The 19,727-nt window shown below is 42.1% G+C and overlaps 1 protein-coding gene across 3 annotated transcripts in view; it reads left to right on the forward strand.

Moving 5' to 3' along the window:
* fmnl2a (formin-like 2a) overlaps nucleotides 1-19,727 on the forward strand; it is a 60,804-nt gene that overhangs the window by 2,906 nt on the left and 38,171 nt on the right. For all 3 annotated transcript variants that reach the window (XM_084361621.1, XM_084361620.1, XM_084361619.1), the window contains exon 2: nucleotides 17,819-17,902. In XM_084361621.1, the coding sequence (XP_084217747.1) occupies nucleotides 17,819-17,902 (84 nt within the window). The remainder of the gene's footprint in view (nucleotides 1-17,818; nucleotides 17,903-19,727) is intronic.

Below are 19,727 nucleotides of genomic sequence, written 5' to 3' on the forward strand. Positions count from 1 at the left end.
GTCTCAGCCGTGCCTGATAGCAGTTGGCTCCACTGAGCGCCGGAGTGAGTGGCACAAGTGGTGCGACTGTGATGACCTCACTTGAGCTTGAATGGGAGACGATCATTTGGATGATGTCTCGTCAAGCTTCTTCTTTGTAACTCAACATATAAGCGGTTATCAGTGCCAATAGATAAAGGTTGAAGTAGTTCTTGGCTGCTGATCAAAGACCTTTTCACCTAGTCGTTAACCAGTTCTCATATTGTTTGCCACACTGAGCTTTAATTTGTCACATCAAAACCTGCAAATGTTTTGTTTGATCCGGTTTAGCTGGTTTGGAGATTCTTGTTAAAACATTTCCATATAAGAAGGTCATTAAAAGGACAACACTTTTGTTATGTATTTTGTAGAGTTTTTTTCTTTACACTATCTCAAATGTTTCCAACAATTTCCAAATGAAGTAAAAGCTTTAATTTTAAGTTAGATCTGTGTTTCATTTGGTCACCTGTTGCAATAACTTCGGGGGAAACGGGGAAAGGAGGTCGGTGAACATGACTAAATGTAACACGGATAAAATTTTAATACATCACCTCGCCTGTGAACATTTCTGCCTGAGCCATGTCTGAAAGAATTTTCATTGGCAAAAGACCATATTCACATGGCGGCCATTTTCTTTTATCACGCTCAAGGTGGAAAGCTTAAATGTGGTACTGTGTTTCGTATAAATGTAGAGAATCAGGACAAGTAGTGGATACTGAAAATTTGAACCATATTTCATGGTAAAACAAAACACTTATTAACTTTGAGCTAACGATAGACAACAGCTAATGTTAGCGATCAACCACTACCACTTGATCGTGCTACATGATATTGAAGAAAACTGTAAATTAGTTCTCAAATATCAACGCACATCTTGAACTCATTTATTTAATGTAAGCTAATGTTAGCTCTTGTCTAACATTAGCTAATGGGTTATTGCATATGTTGTTTTACCTCTAAATATTTGGACGCAGATGAAGGCTTAGTGCTGAAACACTTTGTTTATTGCCGACAATAAAACATCAAATTTGTTCTCTGAGAGTGCTGGAGTTTTGTTTGCTGTTGATTCCTGCCACTTGCACCCATCATATATTTTAAGAAAGTGTGGGCTGTTATTTTTACATTCTCTGAAACATGGCCCAATGTCCCTCAGGATTTTTGGTTGCTGATCAGTCAGGAGGCTGTAAGATGATAGCAGCTCCCTACATACAACATTTTTCTTTTGATAACAGCATTTTTCGAATGCCACCCTGAGCTTGAAAATGGCAACTGTGCAAAAATTGTCTGTGGTTGGTTGTTAAGCAATGAAGACAACTTCCACGCTATTTCACGTCCTCCAGCTGCATCTTTTGTATCCGTCGTTCAGATTGAGAGATCCTTAACGGCCGAAATCACACATTGTACCTTTTAAATGATGCAACACTGCAGACTGCCTTCAACATGTGCTCACTCAATCTGGGGCGTGATAGAACAGCAGCAGGATTGTTTACCTGCCACTCCTAATACGCTTGATCATCAGGCAAGTCCTGGATCTCAGTAGGCAGTCGTTTGGAGTAAAGGCTTGTGCTGTTTGAGGCCACACTGAAGAACTTACCTCGCCAAACCCTTGAATTTCTTATCATGGACGTATAGTATTTGAGTTTAGGTTTGTGCTGCTGCGTGTTGTGAAAAGCCTCCTTTCATATGTCGATGCACGACTTCCATCATCTGACCTGACCACATATGTGTGTAACCGCGCATATAAAATGAGGCTGATTCCTACACGAAGAGTTGTGTGAAGATCATCAGCTGTACAAATGATTAGATTCTTAGACCGGCAACTGATGTTGGCCTCTGATGGTCCATTCTGTGAACTTAAATGGCAACATTATACATTTCATGAGCATTTTAATACGCAATGTATTAATTGAAAGAGAATGTTGCTGATATACAACCTAATAGTACAAGAGCTTATATCAATTATGTAGTCTGACATGTTTTCTTTTTGTTTTTTATTAAGAAAATGTTAAATTTACCAGTGCGTCAATGATACAATAATCTAAATTTCCAGATGTCTTCACTTAAATCAGAAAATACCCTAAAAAGGAATAGATAAACAAGACTACTTGGAGCTACAGGCACATTTCTGTCAGTAGCCAAAAAGTATTGATGTGTAATACCCTACTCAATTACTAGTTGTCTCTCCTCATCGTAGTAATTGGAGATATCAGGCCTGTTTGTTTCCCTATGAAAGAAGCCATTCACTCCCATTAAGTTTTGTAGAGTATAAAAAAAACCATTTTCCACCAGCTTGTCAGCTTTTTTTCCCCACTTAACATGAAGAATGTGGTTGACAGAAAAGGATCCACTGAAGGTAAAAAGCTCCAGGAACATGTGTCTTTTATCAGCAGATGAAGTTCAAGAACAACGTGAGTAAGAGGAGTTGAGTTAAGATTGTTCTGTTTCCAAAGTCAGCTACTCAGTTTGTGATGTCTAACAGGGCACCAGGCTCTCTCGTCACGTTGGTTGCAGTGGTGCATAGAACTTTTTTCCATTTAGGTGCACCAGCGCATAAGTTTGGTGCACACAATAAAACTTTTAATCTAATTTATTAACGCGTTATGAAAATGATGGTGAACAGGAATAAAGTTGCAAACACCACATGCAACAAGTAATTGTGTTTATTGAAGGTCTGTTGGTCCAAAATAGTTACACCCTGGAGTCCTGTCTAAGCTTAGTGATTTCCTCTACGCACACAAATACACATTATACTAACTGCACTCTGCTTACTGTCTGAAGAGAGACGTTCTCATCAGGAAATAACTTCTTTCGGCTACATTCATGCTTTCTTGTTTGTCTTTTTGCAAATTTGACAGTTTAAAGTTCAAATGCAGCTAAAACAAAATCTTTCTACTTTCCGGATTATGTAAATGTAACATATCAAAACATAATTTTAACGGCTTTAAGCTCATTCACAGCTTAAGTTGGTTACATTTTAACACACCTCACAGGGATAAGGTTGTCTGTGGTAATAGCCTACCAGCTTTTGCCAACGTGTATCTCAGTGTTTCCAGTCTGATATTTGACTCAGTCTGACATTTACGCTAGTTACATACAGTGATCTGTAAAAAAGTTGTGGGTTTACTGCCGGCTGGCTGAGTCTGCGTTTTCGACTAAATGAAACACTCCCATTGAAGTCTGTGTCTCGTGAATCCCTGGAGCCGCAGGCTGATCTTCGAAATAGACTTAGGCTAATTGTAATGCACGGCCTCTGCCACGATAAGAGAGGCTAATTCACATGTGACCTTGGCCATGAAGTGAGGTGTATTTAAACCCAAATATGCATGGTTTAAAGTCCCGAAGGGCGGTAGATTTTCATGCTGGTATAAACTAGAATTTATTCACTGTTTATGAGTTTTCCAGTAAGTGGTTTGCTGTGTGTTTGTCCTGCTCTTTGCTTTGTATGTCTTGTGAATATTACTGTAATGCAGTGTTTTGAGAGCTTAAGTTTTCCCAGGGAAAATATCTCTGTAGTTACTCTGGGAAGCGTGTTTGCAAGCCTTCACCTCTCTTGTGGTTGCCATAGTATTGAAGTCGACAAGAAGAAGATGGGTTGCACATGATGTTTAGCCAGTGTCATTGCCAGCTTCTTGATGTTTACCCTGCTCTCAGTGAATATACTTTATGGCTGATCATATCAACATCCCGGCAGATCAATTTGCTCTACACTCATTGCCTAATCAATCCAACGTTGTCATTTAGCCGACCATTAGAGGGTATAAGCAAAGCTTTAAAGTGGCAATTTTGTCTCACAGGTCTATAAGTGCGTACGGGCTGAAAGCATGTGAAATGACTGCAATCAATCCCTGTGAGTCACATGTAGAGCATGAGCCAGTCTATATGCTTCAAGTTGAACCACAGGAAAATGACTCGGTGTTACAGGAATTCAGCTCAGGCCTCATGTCTGCTCCTCTGCGTCAGCTCACCACAGAGTTGACATCAAATTAGATTGTACCCACATCCAGGATCCCATCCACTTCAATCTCACGGCTGCAGTGTTTGCTGAATATCACGACTGCTGTCAGGGAGGCAGAGAAGTTTACAGTCATCGCTCATTTAAATGCCATATGGGGGACTATAGGCTTAGCGTTAGTCGTTGTGGCTGCTCTTCTCAATAGTCTGCCCAGATTACATCTAAGCTGCTTTGTTTAAAAGGCTGCTGAGGCACCCCGAGCTGCTGTTATTTGTGCTGTGAGGCCCCGCATCTGAAATCTACTCCCCAGATTAATCACATGAGCAGCCTTCATGTTCAGCTGAAGTCTAATTTGTCACATTGACAGGTCCGAGCTAGCTGTGCTTTCAGCATGAAACCCTTCCAAGAAGTATTCAGCTGTACTTCATCAAACCTAAATAGTGTTAAAAATAGGCTGCACTAATCAATATTTTTATTTAAACAGTGGGTGAAATGAGTGCCTCGTACACGTGAGTGAATCATGTGAAAGGTGCCGCTTGTAGTAATGAATTAGGGTTGGGCAATGTCTAATGAATTGGCATATGACGAAGTCCACTATGAAATATTGCAATGGGCGATGACATCAATTTTGGAGGGAGACAGTTTTCTCAGCTGTCTCACCCAGCAGTTTTGATGTCTTTCAGCTTTCAGCTGATTGTTTTGGTTTTTCGGCCCATCCACCTTAAGGTTTTGGTTCACTCTCATGGCTCTTTTTAGCGTTGTCGGCAGACAGCTACAAAAAAAGCTCCTCCCTAGCATCAAATGGGACATCGACAAAGTTAGCATCTAGCAACTGAAAACTCCAATGTTTTTCATAGTTGTTGGTTGAGACTGAAACAGAGCTACAGGACTTTGTCAGGTGGTGAGAAACTCGACTCCAATGAATGCAAATGTTGCTTTCTCTCTGCTGGTGTGCAAATAGTCAGCTGTTTGCCAACATAACATTAGCCAGAACGACTTAATTTGACTAAGCGTGTCAAATGTGTGCTAGATGTTTGGCCCCAGGCAGCCAAAAACAATGAATAGTCCTGATTTAAACATTTGCTTTGTCATTGTTTCAAACATTGTGTTTTTGTGGAAAAGATGTTTTTTTAAACTAATTCAGACATATAGATGAATTCCCAGATGGATGACAAATTTGCGGAAAAACATGATTAAGAAAATTAGGAGTCTGAATTCTGGGAACAAAAATGCTGACAGTCATGTTGATGGGCTTTTCTGTCACCACATTTCAACCCACCTGAACACCCACTGTATGGGAGATTTTGGACCACACCACCATGAAAACATCATCCATAACACAAAACATGTGTTTGTCACCACAGTGGAGTTCGACAGACTTTTACAACACCTTACCAGGACACTTTATGAACGCGTTTGTGAAGCTGATGTGGAAGTAAAATGAAAAGATAAACAATTATAAATGTTAAATCTGGTTACATTCTGACAGATGGTTTGACTTTGAGCACTTGAGGCAGTCTGTTGCTTGTGTGAACACAGTGATCCCTCCATCTCCTACATTGCCATGCGGGACCCAGGAAGTGACTAAGCTAACCCTCCCAGTTTTTCCATGTCGACTCTTCTTCATTAAAAAGCAGAACAATGGCTATTGTCTAAGGAGCAGAGGGTGAACTGTGGCTGAATCCCGTGCAGCAGGCCCGGGGAACAGAGCTGCTCTTTATTCTGTGGAGAGCCCAAGACGGAGCCTGGCACTGGACCCAGACCCGGCAGGCTGCGAGAGGCCACCACACATACCCAAATATGAGAGTGTGCATTGCTTGTGTATGGGCATGTGTGTTTTCTGCTGTGTTGGAGCCCCAGGACGCTCACCCACCAATTAGCCGTAACAGAGCTGAGCATGAAATGCTTGGGGAGCGATGAGATCCGGCAGTCGGTGGCCCTCGCAGCCTCTCATAAGGGATGTGAGGTGCTGCGGTGTCGAACGAGACTGTGCTGCTCAAAACCCCGAAGCTGAGCCTTGGGGCATCTTGCCTGGCTGGCAGAGGGTCAGCTGATTATGTGGGAACAGGTCTCTTGGCTACATGCAGGCACCGCTGAGATGAAACCACTGGGGCTTCAATCTGTATTGTTCCTCTCGGTTCAGTTTTGACATCCGCACATTTGGGGGTGGTTTGGTTTACTGCACTGCTGCGTGGGTGGCAGGGAGTACCAAGAGTATTGAGCAAGCAAAGGCTGACTTTAAAACTTTGTGAAAACCTTTCAGGGTGTTTTCAGTGTGATTATACCTGATCACGACAGTCCCTGACCCTTGTTTGAGTGCTAAGTCCTAAATTTGCGAGAAAAGAAAGAAAATCTGACACACACAACCCCAAATATACAAGAAAGCTGAATTGTCTCCATAAACTGGAGATTAAAGTCACAAATTTACGAGAAAACAACAAAAATATTGTTAGAAATTGTCATAAATTTGCGAGAAAAAATTAGTTTTTCTTCTTTGTCAAGGAATCTCATTGCTTCTTTTTGCAAGGTTGGATCAACCTCATCACGCCAGAGAGGCCACATTATTGTGGTTTACCCCCATCCCACTGCTCTGTAGTTTCTTCTTCCTACAATGGCCTTAATACGCTGTCGTACTACAGAATATCCGGAGCAGTTGAGCTTTTGTTTGTTGTCATGAAAGAAAGAGAAACTTTCCCCGGCAGCTTTCTTGACGTCACTCCTGAGAAAAAGGTTTAGTTTGGATGCAGCCTCACTTGGCCGCGGGGATCTTTGCTGTAGGTCTCCCTGCGTAAGAAGCAGGAAGATGTAGCCTGGAAAAGGCCAGCCGGAGTCCTTTTCATGTTGGTCACAGCCGGTTGCCAGTGTTGTCCAAGGGGTCACTGCACAGAAGAACTGGAGAGTCAGTGCTGTGTAGAGAAGTGCATTATGGTCCAGGATCTGTCCGGGCTCCAAGATGGCAGCTGCGCTTTTAAAACTGAGATTGCTTGGGCCAAAGTTCGGCACCAGACAAGAGTGGGTGTTTTGTTATGAAGTGTTAAGTATTAGTTGATGTTCATGGTGTTGAGCTTTATCAGAAAGCTCGTCCAGAGCAGCCTTCAGATGTCTGTGTCATTGTGACAAAAGAGCGGTGTGTTGTGGCGTCAGGGTCGGCTTTATCTTGTGGCACTCGTACCCTCTCTTTTACTGGCCTTGAGCTTTATTGAGTGTGTTTACTGTTTGATTTTAGGCTGAACTGCAGATTCATCATAATGGTTTCATCTGTTGCCCCCGTTTTGGAGCTGAATAATGTGGATCTTTGAGGCTTGTATACAGACGACAACTCATGGTCTATCAGCTGATGTTTTTTTAGTGCATGTTTGGACTTTTTACAAGCTTGTACAACATCGACTCTGTGTCCTTCCCCTACAAATGTAGAAAAAGTGAGCAGACAGAGTAGAAACGAACAGCACCTTATTCTCCGCTTCTTTTCAGGCTTTTCTTCCTGAATGTCTCTTTCTCGTGACATATGCTGCTTTTGAAGCCGCCGGAGTCAAAAAGGCAGGTATTATCGGGTAACGACTTGCCAGAATGAACATCTGCAGAGCCGAATGGGAGGTCCTGTTGCATTTGAATGTACTTAAATGCTCTTTGCTGGAGTTCAATGTAGGCCCCATCTCAGCTCCACACAATGCAACAGTCTGTTGTTTCAGGCTTTACTGGACAGGACTGTCACCCAGGACCCCCCACATGAAACAAAAGCAGTGTGGAGTGCTCACGTGTTAGGGTTTAGATTAAGTAATCACTTATTTCCAGTAAAACTAAAACTAAAGCAGGGACTTGACAAAATGTGCTCCTGGAATGAGCTTAGTTTTCAGAGGGTTTCATTTATGGCAGCCTATTGTTTTTTTGATGGCTTTCTTTTCTTTTTTTTAGCAAGTTTGTTCAACTGGCATTTTTTTAGAAATGCATTTGAAATACGTTATACAGCAGATTACAGAGATGAGTGTCCCAGGATCACAGGCTCAAAGCTAAAGATAAGCAAGTAATTACCTCTGTCATATTTTCACCATGTCTGCTTGTTGGTGGGTTGGTTTTCAGCAGGGATTACACAAAAATAACTGAACGGATTTCCATGAACTTGGACTGAGGATGCGTCTCAGCCCAGAATAGACCATATTAACTTTTGGTGCATATCCGGATAAAGGGACGGATCCAGGAATGTGTTTCTCACTTTCTTTAACACCGTGCTTTTTTGACATTTTCGTTAATTCCTAGGAATAATATATCGATCTTGATGGGAAAAAATCCGACGTAGTGAGGTGGCTGGTATCTAATGAGTGCGTGTAACTTGATGCAGATCCCAAATGAAATTTCAGATCGAGCGCTCTACTGTGTGCCAGTCTAGTTATCAAAGAAAAGCCTGTAATAACGCACAAGCCGTAATGCAGAACAGATAAGCAGACATATCTGTTTCTTATAGTAGTGAGTAGTGAAGACACCAGTTTGGGTTAGGGCAATCATAACACAAATTTCTGCCCTCCAATGCTATCGCTGCTACCGTGGCAGACCTATCAAGTCGCCTCTCTGTTGGCTCAGCTAAAGTTATACAAATATATGCTCTTTATGTTTATTTTTGCTAGTGTTGGTTGTACTTTTTGTGAATAATATCAGCCAGTGATAACATCGCAGAGTCGGAGCTGGGAAAGACTTCGTTCTGTTGACAGTTGACCACATTCCAGAACAAGTCAGAAAACCAGTTATAGTCAGGTTAGCCATTGTTGGTGATACCAGTTGATAGCAACGTATTACGCAGTATTTTGTGCACACACTTTGTCCACTCTGCTTGACACACTTCTGCTTGTCCCAGTGGATTGCTTGTCTTTGCTTTGTTCTTTTTGTTGTTGTTGAGAAAGGGGTGATGTGATCAGTGGTTATGTAATGTATAGAGTTTAATAATTTAATTTGAAGTTTACATTCAGCCTTTCTTTATTGGATGATACAGGAGCACATATCTGTGTCGGGAACCTGCGGCTAAGAGTGCATCCATTATCTCATTAGATGTGAGTTCTGATGATTGCAACTGCTGAACTATCCAAAGGGATAAAGGCAGCACACGCTACCTCCTTCAGGACAGAGTTAACAAATTTCACAAATTTATTCTGACCATGTCAAACAACATGCCAACGTTTCGGCCTAGTGCCCTTCATCGGAGCATGTGTCCTAAAGAGTTTGTGCTGTACTCTTCAGCGCTGAAGAGATGATGGTTTGGGATTTTAGGGGAATAATCGGATGTGGTCGCTTACTGGGTTTAAGTTATTCATTGGTAATCATCCGTTTACCTCCATCAGAGTTGTTAGCAGATCAACCAAAACTACTCCAGGATCTGAGAGGAAGCAAAGACGAGACTAGGCCTGTGTGAGAGTGTAATAACTTGATATCTCCAAACATCAGTAAAGCCTGTCAGATAGCTTCCATATCAGCAAAAACAAACCAAAAGCACAGCTTTCGGTATGAGTGCAGATGTTTAGGCCTGTTATTAGTGTGCATGTTTGAGAACAAGCCAGATCGTGTTTGAGAAACCACTTAAATAAGTCTGAATCTGTTATTAGTTTATGTTGCATTTTTGTCACAATGACTGTTTTGTGAAGCATGAAAATAACTACACATTTCAGGTAGTAGTCTTTAAAAATAATGTCTTTTCCACCCTTATTGAGTCTGTTATAGTTTCCATTGTTGTTTACTACACTTCTTCTACTGTTCTGTTGTCCTGAGACAGAGACTTCAGGGAAAAGTTTTCGTTTCAGTTTGTTTTATGTTGTATTAAAGCGGGAGGAAGCCGTTGACGTATTACACCACAGGAACAATTCCAGTGTGATCAGACCTGAATACATCTGATTAAATTTGTTATATAATGTCATGCTGCATTGTAACGTTCCCCTAACACACGAGGGGATGCAAACACACTGACAAACAACACAGAGACTCTTCAGATGCAAAAAAATAATCAATTTATTACACATCCAAAAGGGGACAACATGTGAAAAACTCAGATAAATAATGCTTCATCACAATTTTGCAGATGAGTGTGTGGATGTATATGTTGGGATGTTGTTCACAGAAAACAGATTAAAAGCTCTGAAGGATTATATACTTAGCAGCATCATTAAATTAGCCAGACTCATTTTGTGAGCTCATACATTTCCTGTTCATCCCACCACCACCACCTACTCAGATAAAGTTTATCACCGGGGAAGTAACTAAACTTTCTTCAAACCTTATATAACAAACTTCAAGTAAACCAGTGATCTCATTCTATAACCCACTCCTGTCTTGAAAGCCGTTGTTTGTCTTACAGATAAACAGCGTTTCTGATTCTTTGTTCGCTTCGACAAAAACATGGACTCCACCTCGTTTCAGACACTTTCGCAACCTCGCAACATCTGGCCTGGCAAGGGCTCCTCTGTGTATCGCTTGTTTTATTTGGACAACTTCCTGCTGCTCCAAATCATCTCCATAATGTTTCCGGTATTTGGGGTAACGTCCAGCTTGAAGCCCACTCTGTATTAAGACTTCACCCACGATGTAAACACCACACCAACCTTTTGGTTTGCCCAAAAGTTTGTTTTGCTGATATTGAACTGTCTTCCTGAAGACACCTTTGATTTACACTCATATTTTGATACAGTTGCAGCGGCTCTACTCTGTGTTTTCTTTCAGACAGTGGTTTGATGACAATGTGGGGAAAATTACACCAATGAGGCGATGTTTCACAGCTAAGAATAGCTGCTACAGACTGATGAACTCCTGTCAGAAGATGTGAGGTCGCCACACTGAAGTAAATGAAAGGAATTTCTAAGGAATGTGCCTGTAAAAAGGGGGGAAAATGAGAGGCCAGCAGGCTCAAACATTTGAACTCGCCATTCCAGCGAACAGCTCCACAAACACAAACACTACTGTCTCGATGGAGGAGGCCGCTGAGCCGGAGCAGGGGGTCGTGGGGATTACAAAGCTAATCTGAGGACAGACAGAGGACACCTGTGCCCTCAAATAACGCCAAGGATTACGGATCCACGCTGCGCTAATGAGGGGTGGACGGCTCGGTTTTGGGATGGCGCATGCCTCGGGGGCCGTCCTACTCCTTTCTCCCTCATGTAGGCGGTTATTGTTCCCGGCCTCCTCTGTGAATGTGACAGGTTTCAGTCTTACATATGTGAGCTGCAGGGCTCCTCCACTTCCCTGCAGGGTGAATGAGAGGAGGGAGAAGCTGGAATGATGCAGTTTGTCACATATTAGTACACCTGGGGAGGTGTTTTACAACTCTGAGAGCAGCCTGCGGCGCTAACCTCATTATTAATGTGTAAATGCCTCAAAAACACAAAACACTCCTGTGACTGATGAAGCAAGTATTGAGAGAGAACAGTACAGCGGCATCATTTCCAGAGTATTGAGCAATTTGCAGATATTTGCTATGACTAGTCGCGAATAAGCCATGCAGTCAGAGGTTTTCTTGTTGTGGCATGTTGCGTGGCGTCTGTAATGCTCATTAAAAAGACAGTGAGTGGTTTTAAATAACAGTTATTAATTAGAGGTTGGAACATCGTTTTGAATGATGCAAGCTGGGTGTTTACAGCAGAAAGAGACGCAGAGAAAATGAGTTTTGATGATCTGGTTCTGTTGGCTCGGTCTGAAAGATTAGGAGATCTTTGGTTTGTTGTTGCATTAGGAGGGAAAAAGGTAGAGATGGAGGAAAGAGGAGAGCGTGGGCGTGTCTCAGACTCTCTGTCCCCAAGGACAAATCAATCCTTGAAAGATATCCAAGAGGAGGCTGTGTGGCTGAGAGGCGCTGCACTCCACACTTTTGTCAGTACAATGCAAACATCAGAGGATGTTAACGCAGTGGAGCATGGGCTTGTTTTTAATCCCTTAACTGCTTTTTAGAAAGTTAGTTTTTCTTGTCAGGGTGGCTTGGTTTTTAGATTCTGTGTTGTAACAAGAAGGCTTTCCAACAGGACAATTCACCTCCAGCTTTTGACATTGCATTTGGGGTGTCCGCAGGTTCACTCCTTCCTTTTCTGTGTAGCTCTTTTCTAAAGTGCACTACAGTCAAAATTGCTTATATGTTTAAGAGTTAAGTGATGATGTGAAAACCAGGATGTGAACGTTAACTCATGTACAGCTAGAGGAAATGCAGAACAGTCCACTCTCTCTGTTTTATTCCTAGTGAAATACTTGGTGCACATATTGAACATGTTAGAGGGGCACTATGTCGTTCTGCAGAAGAATTTCAAACTCAGGATTTTAATATTTACAATATTAATTAGGTAATAATACAAACTCAGAAATATTTATTTTTTCCGTAACTGAATAAACAAGCTGTTCTCGAAACAAAATAGTGTCCCTAGAACACTGTATGAAGCTAGAAAGGTGGCAGGGTCCGCCACATATAAACAAAGTAAAACAGTATGACATTGTGTTGTCCTTTAAGGTCAGTTTGTTTATTCAGTCATGAAAACAAAGAGAGTTTGTTTATTGAGTTTGTTTAGGCATAAAAAAAATCAGTCAATGAAGATCTTTCTCTTCTGATTAAAAGTTTTTCCCCCAAACTACATACTGCACCTTTAAATTTTGTTTTGCGATGATAGACAAGAACCTATCACACGATGCACGGGACATTAATAAATGGACATATTAGCTGTTTTTAAAGAAAAGCACTTTGTGTGTCATCGTCAGTTACGACAAGCGACCGAGGGCCCACGTACTTCACATCTTCTCACAGCAGCCACCACTGAAGCAGGCCCTTCACGTGGGCTGTGTGTGTGTGTGCTTGCTTTTGTAGCCAGCTGTGCTGCGAGGGCCGTGCCTCCGCAGACCTCCTGGAAGGTTGTGGGTTGGTTCGGTGGGCTTTGAGCCAGCTGCCTATTTTTACTCTTTTTATGACTCAAGCTGCCTAATGAGAGGATACGTGGACACTAAATAAGTCCTGTCTGTATTCCTGAGCCTGGTGGCCTGATGTGAGTTAAACATTAACCTCGGATTGATTGAAGTAGCCATATTAAAGTTGAGCTACTGATTTACCCTTTTGACTTCAGGAGGAGATACTCTGTAGTTGCACCACGGCGTAGTGAGACGTGATCACAGGTGTTTTCATTGCACCCTCACTGCAGAGTAACCACTCTGACCAGGGTCAAACCATTAACAGTCTACATTGTTGCCCAGTCTGTGTGCACAGCCGTGCTTGTTTTTCTTATTCAGCTCCTTAGTAACGTAATAATCATTGTTCTGTTGAGTTTTATTATTATGTTTCTCTTTCGTCAAAGAGATACAGAAGCCTACAAAGACTCACTGTCTTCTCAACTGCTTTCCTGTGGCTGAATTGTAGCTTTACTGAAACCTTTCTCAATGCTTCGTCACATTAAAAACCTGTGTGCTAATGCTAGTTAAACATGGGTCACGACAACAATTTATGCACATTTTCAGCACTTTTTTTATTCGTGCATTGGTTTTAAATACTGCAAGGACAGACTAGTTAAATGCACAGTAAACTGTTTTTAATAAGGACCTGCAGGACACACCAAACTTTAAACTTCTAATGCATTGATGCAGGATGACCATCAGAACTGAATATGAATATGAAAGTGTCAGTAGTCCTTTCTTGTCAACTGCCAATGTGTTATATTTAAGTATACTCACAACCCCCCCAAATAAGACAGTGTGTGACACTGGCAAGTGTGCACACCATTCAGGCTTTATGTTTGAGCGTACGCACAAATGTTAGATGTAGCATTTTGCTTTTTGTATAATTGGTTGTGGCTGAAAAACAAGTAGTTGATGTTAACTGATAACGAGGTATATTTTAGATTTTAGATTTTGTTGTTGAAATGCTTTTTAACGACCCAGTGTTTGTGTTTGAGTTTTAGCTTTTTACAAATGTTTCTAAAGGAATTCACTCTCTGACAGTACAGATGTGGGACAGCTGCTCTGGAGATGAAATGTCAGTTTGGCAGCGTGTAGTGAGGGTGGAGATGTCGAAGTGTTGAAGCCCCGCATTTCACAGAGCGGAGCTGGTCATCCAGCACAGTAAATTCCATCATTTCCCTTCTTGTGGTCTTAGTTTTGTTGCCGTCTGGAGAGAGTTTTCTTACGAGTTGTCTTCGTTTCCAACAATGTTTGTTGCTGCCTGGAACTCTTTTCTACTTGATGACTCCTTCAATTTCATCACATACCTTTGAATGATACTTGTGCAAGTTTTATCACATTTGGGTTATTGAAGCGTCACATTTCTTCCCTTGAAACATGCAAGTGCGTTCTGCTGTTTTGCTTTAGGGGATATTTTCTCCTCTCAGCTCACATATGCACTTAAGTTTTACATGTATTTGTTGGTGCATTTGTCTCTAGATTGTAGCAAACTTCTTCTCATATCAGTTGCAGTCTTTCTGGCTTGTATCCGACTGATACTGATACTAAGTATTTACTCAGTGCTTCCCCAATTACTGTGGCCAAACCATTGGATAATTATAGAAATTACACAATTTGTCTGAGTCTGTTAAATTGGTCAGACTTGTCATAATCTTTTAACATTGTTGCAGTAATACTTTAATTAATCTTGATGAGTGAACTGTAGGTGTGTGTGTGTGAGTATTCGTCTGGGTGGCCTGCCATCAGGTGTCGGTGAAAAGCTGCCACACCCTCTCTCAACATCACCCCATTAATACCTCAGATGCACACACACTCAGACACACAAATTGTATGCTTGTAGACAGACGTAGGGCAACCTGACCCCGGCGAGCTGAGTGCCTGTCACAGCTCATTAGCATTGGGATGAAGTGAGGGCTGGTAGAAGTGGTTCTTTGCTTTAGTTGGAGCCTCACCAGGCAGGAAGTCCACAGCGACTCAGCAAACCAACCAGCCAGCCTGCGGGAGAGCGGCACCTACATGAAGCACCTACATCATCACCACAAGCCAGTTCTCCAGTATCCAAACATAACAACACAGGAGTCTAGAAATAACTTAACGATTTACCCTCCCTTAATGTGAGCTCACCATCCGCAAAATGTAAAAGCCGGTTTTTACTTTAGTGTGCGATATAGGGAGACTGTTGGTGGCTTTCTGTCGTTTAATGTGACCATCTACTAAGGTGTCAAATTGTGTTTTAATGTGGGAAGGAAAGAGGGTACTAACTCTGGTTAGCAGCCAGACCGAGTCAATAGAGACTTCCAGATTCCCTGCAGTCAGCACAGTCAGCAATCAGCCGGCTCGCAGCATCTGTTGAATACTAATGTCATCTCCTGGTCGCTCTCGTAGAAGAGGCTGGACGTGGTACAACCTGGGTATTTGTACCAAATAATCCTTAAAGTGTTGTGTTTCAGATTGATTTCGATGCCTCTGAAGATGAGAGAGTAAAGGAACATACACCAAGATTGGAGAGGTGCTAACCATGATAAAAGTACAGGTGTTAAGGAAGATAGTCACACACTTGTAGCAACGATAAAGAATACACTTAATTAAATTATCAATGTTTTGATGACACAGTCTTCGTCAGGGTATTGAGCAACAATACAACAATATTGCAAGAGAAGCAAACCACTACCTGACTCAGATGTAAATTAAAGGTCCAGCATCCAACTGAATACCTCTTGCCTCATGGTGGCTGCTAAAAAACGCAGAAAACATGAATGGGCCATGTGCTCATGAGCCAGTCTTTGGTTTGTCCATCCTGGGCTACTGTAGAAACAGGGCGGTGCAACATGGCAGACTCCGTGGAAGAGGACCCACTCCCTCCGTAGACATAGTGTTCAAACTAAGGTAACAAAAACACAACAGTTTTTAGTGTCATGTCATTATGCACCAATGAAAACATAATAATGAATATTATACTCCAAAGCTGCCAATAGATCCTCCTAAATCCCCTAAATCCTACACACTGGACCCTTCTAACTGAAATGGATGATTGTATAACTCAGTAGCCGATATGCCATCTAAAAGAGAAAATCCTTCCTAAGTTGTGGATCAGACTACTCGGTCAGTGTCCGACTCTGTCCTGGTGATACTCGCTCATGGAAACAGGCTGGATCCCAGGATGTTCCTCATCCATCTTCCTCTCGCTCCCCCTGTGTGCTGAACACACACTGATAGATGATCCGGCCCATTGTATGAAGAGGGGAAAATGAACCCCAAGCTGAGCGGTGCATGATGGCCACATTTTCCTCTTTTTTTTCTATTCTCAGCAGTGGAAAAAATTCTCACCGAACCACATGTAAGCTGCAGATGAAGAGGCCAGATGAAGCACTTTTGATGCTTGTTGTATCGATTTGACAGCTTCTGCCTGCAGTTTTCATGTCTGTAATTTACTTCTTGAGATTTTCTTTGTGGTTGCTGTTGGTGCCTCGCTAATATCCTGCTGGGTCACATGTTTTATTTTAATTTTTTCTGCTGACGTATTTGCATGTTATGCGCTCTCAATGCTGTAGGTGGTACGATTAAGTGCTGCTTAATTGTTCCAAGCTTGTCTAATTCACACAGGGGTGGGGTGAGTCACGCTTGGGTTAAATCAAGCCAAATTTTAGACAACTGCAGAGGTGTTCGTACACGAAGGAAAGCAGGATAAAGAACAGAGTTGTGTAACAGTTTCGGGATGATCAGGGCTCATTTTCAGACAACCAACACATGGGTCGGATTAGATTTGTCCTGAACAAAACACACCCCACTCTGAGCATCATTAACAAGAAATGTCCTTTTTACAACAAAAGTTCTGAGCATCCTCTCACTTGCTCATGATCTCATTCACTCTCAGTGCAGTCAGAGTCTCAGGATGTCTGGTCAGTTGATTGGTGTTGGTGCGGTTTAGTATGTCGGGGTCGAACTCGGTCGCCTGCATCTCAAATCCAAAGTGCTTACTCAAACAACAGAGCTTAGATGTTTCTCCTCGCTGCCTCTGTGTCGCAACCTAACTCTCATTAAGGAGAGACCTCCTTTTCCCTGCTGACTCCTCTGCAGCGCTTCACAATGGATATTTTTGGATTTACTCATTAGTGGCTTTTGTGTCTGCCAGATATTTGGTAGCTGTGTTGTTGGAAATGGAAAATATTTAGTCGGCTGTTGTAGGTTTGAATCTTAGACTGAAAATCTTGTCAGAGAAAGTGAATGATGATTTTTTTGTCCCCACTCAACAGTTGTATCTGAGAGGATATACTATACAAGTCATTTATTCAAAATAAGTATAATTTTGAATAAATGACTTGTACTTTACCTGAGTGTTTCCATTTTCTGCTAATTTATTCTTCTACTCCAGTTACTTTGCAGATTCAGATAATAATATGTGATTTATCTGCAATCGGACACAAAGAAATCCCCATAGATCCCAATAATTGGAAAAATGCAGATTATCAGATCCGATAATTGGCCAGGCTAATAACTGGACGATCCCTATTGATTACCACAGCCAAGGATGAGCATTGAGCATAGAGCATATTGCAAATGTCAACAGTTAAATCTGTTTGTTTGTTTATTAATAACAGTGTGTTATAATAATAAAACACTGTAAAATGTATTTCTTTCTTTGGCTCTGCTGATGTTCTGGGTTATTTTCTGGATGGTATAGGATAGCCAAAAACAAGCCTTGAGCTTCACCCTATTCCTTTTTCGGCACATTTTTCCAGAGACGAAGAAACCTGTTAGTTTCTTTTTAGTTATCTAGTTATTACAATGTTGAGTGTAAGGATAATGGTCAAGTAGAGCGAGAGGCTAAACAAGCCTGTTCCTCAGCTTCAGTGGTTTTAGTTAATCTGGGATGTCAGTTTTTAATGGACTTGTGTGACTGATGATGTTTCATTATCCACATCCAATTAACTCCGATGTTTTTCTCTCTTGCAGAACTCGATGAATCTTCCTCCGGACAAAGCGCGACTGTTGCGGCAGTATGACAACGAGAAGAAGTGGGAACTCATCTGTGATCAGGTGGGCATCAGTCTCTCATCTGACATGCTGTGATGTAGTGCTGTACAAGTCACACTCGATGCTCTGTGGCTGCATAATAACCAGACTCAAAAGAAATAATATTGGAAGTAATTTAGCTCAGGTGCACTCATCAACTAACCAGCCACCTTTACAGTTTAACAAAATGATTCGGATCTAATCCTGGAGAGGGTCTGTCCCACACACAGCACCCATGCTCCATTGCCCTGCCTTTATCCTGTAAGCCTCTTCTGGTCTTTACACGCTGCCATGGCTTCCCTGGTCAAGTGGGTTAAGTGGCGCAGCAGGGTGCACACATCAGTTAGCCAGTTAAAAAACTCAGCCTGCTATTGGCGTCATTGCTGCACATAGGAAATAACAGAGGGTGCACGTTGTGCAGCGAGCTGTGGTCTGAGTGCTCCACTCAGCCTGCAGCCTCCGTGCCAGAGAGTTTTTCTGCCTCCCTGAGCAGAGGAGAAAAAACGGAGACGAGATCAAGACCACCACCCACTCACACTGTATTGATAGCCACTGAACCTGAAGGGAACGGTGCCAGAGAGAGCTCACCAGGCCGTAGGACAGCGGTCAGAGATCCTCTTTCGGTTCAGAGAGGACTGCATGTTCCTCTGTCAGAACTGAAGTGAAAATAGTTGCCTTCACTTTTCTTGCCAGTGAAGCGGTTTCCCAAAACATTACCTGGTGGTTTTGATGATAAGCATCTCGGTTGGTAGGAACTTTCTCACGTACTGAAACAGAGCCGAACGCAAATAAGTCTATTCTTGTTTTAAATGACTGTAGATGTGAATTTTTTTCTATAACTATATAGCATTGTAATTCCTTTGCTAAGCACTTTGTTGCTTTGTCAGTTATGGTGCAAGACGATCCATTTTTCTCATCATTTCAACAGTCAAACATGAAAGAATGTTGCTAAACTAGCCCTCCAGCGTCTTAATCCCTCTCTTGTTTTCCCAACAAGCCTATACCCCTGACAACACCGGCAGCTCTGGGAGTGAATATTTTCTGTGTCATAGCTTCAGTGAATCTCTTTATGTAACCATGGAAACAGCAGTGATGGAGGGAGGCAGGGAAGCAGAGATGACAGGTACATCCCCTTTGAAAAACAGGCCCCGGCAAATGCCACCAGAGGTTGAAATATTAAACATTTTTCAGGCAATTATGAGAATTTATGAAATATGGAGGATGCTCTTGATGTTAGCACAAGGTTAAAAGTATAAAGAGTATAAAGAAAAAGATACGATGAACTCATCACTGTCAAATCCGGAGACTTCTCAGAATTCGTCGCAGTCTTGTGGCTGTTTCGAAGCAGCAGAGCCGATGGCAAACAACCGGTTTCCCACTTTCATATGAAGTGATTTCCCCCTCTTGAGTCAGTGCTCGGTTCCTCAGGTACAGAGAGGGAAGTGTAGCACAACTCTGAAATTTAATCCAAACCAGCTCCCCCAGACAAACTGTAACTGCTGCAGAGCATGCTGCAACCCGTTTATATGTCCTCCTAAAAACCAGACGTGTGTTCTCTGTAATATCGGCTGTTGCTTCATGTATTGACTCCCCTCCATTCCTCACGTTTCTTTGCATGGAACAGGAAATATACAGTACTCATTTATTATTTTGCAGACTTGAACTGTGTGTCAGCTGTGTTCATGAGAACCAGCTCTCTTTCCTGACGCCGCTGTCGTCTTTCCTGTTTTTGTGAGACAGACACACTCTGGCAGTGAATCATGTGATAATACTGATAACACAGGCAAGCCCAGAAATGTGATCCGATCACTATCTGTATACAGAAGGCAGCACAGTAATGTGAACACCT

Source organism: Pagrus pagrus (assembly GCF_965226575.1).
Source record: "Pagrus pagrus genome assembly, chromosome: 9".
In the NCBI taxonomy this organism is placed as follows: domain Eukaryota; kingdom Metazoa; phylum Chordata; class Actinopteri; order Spariformes; family Sparidae; genus Pagrus; species Pagrus pagrus.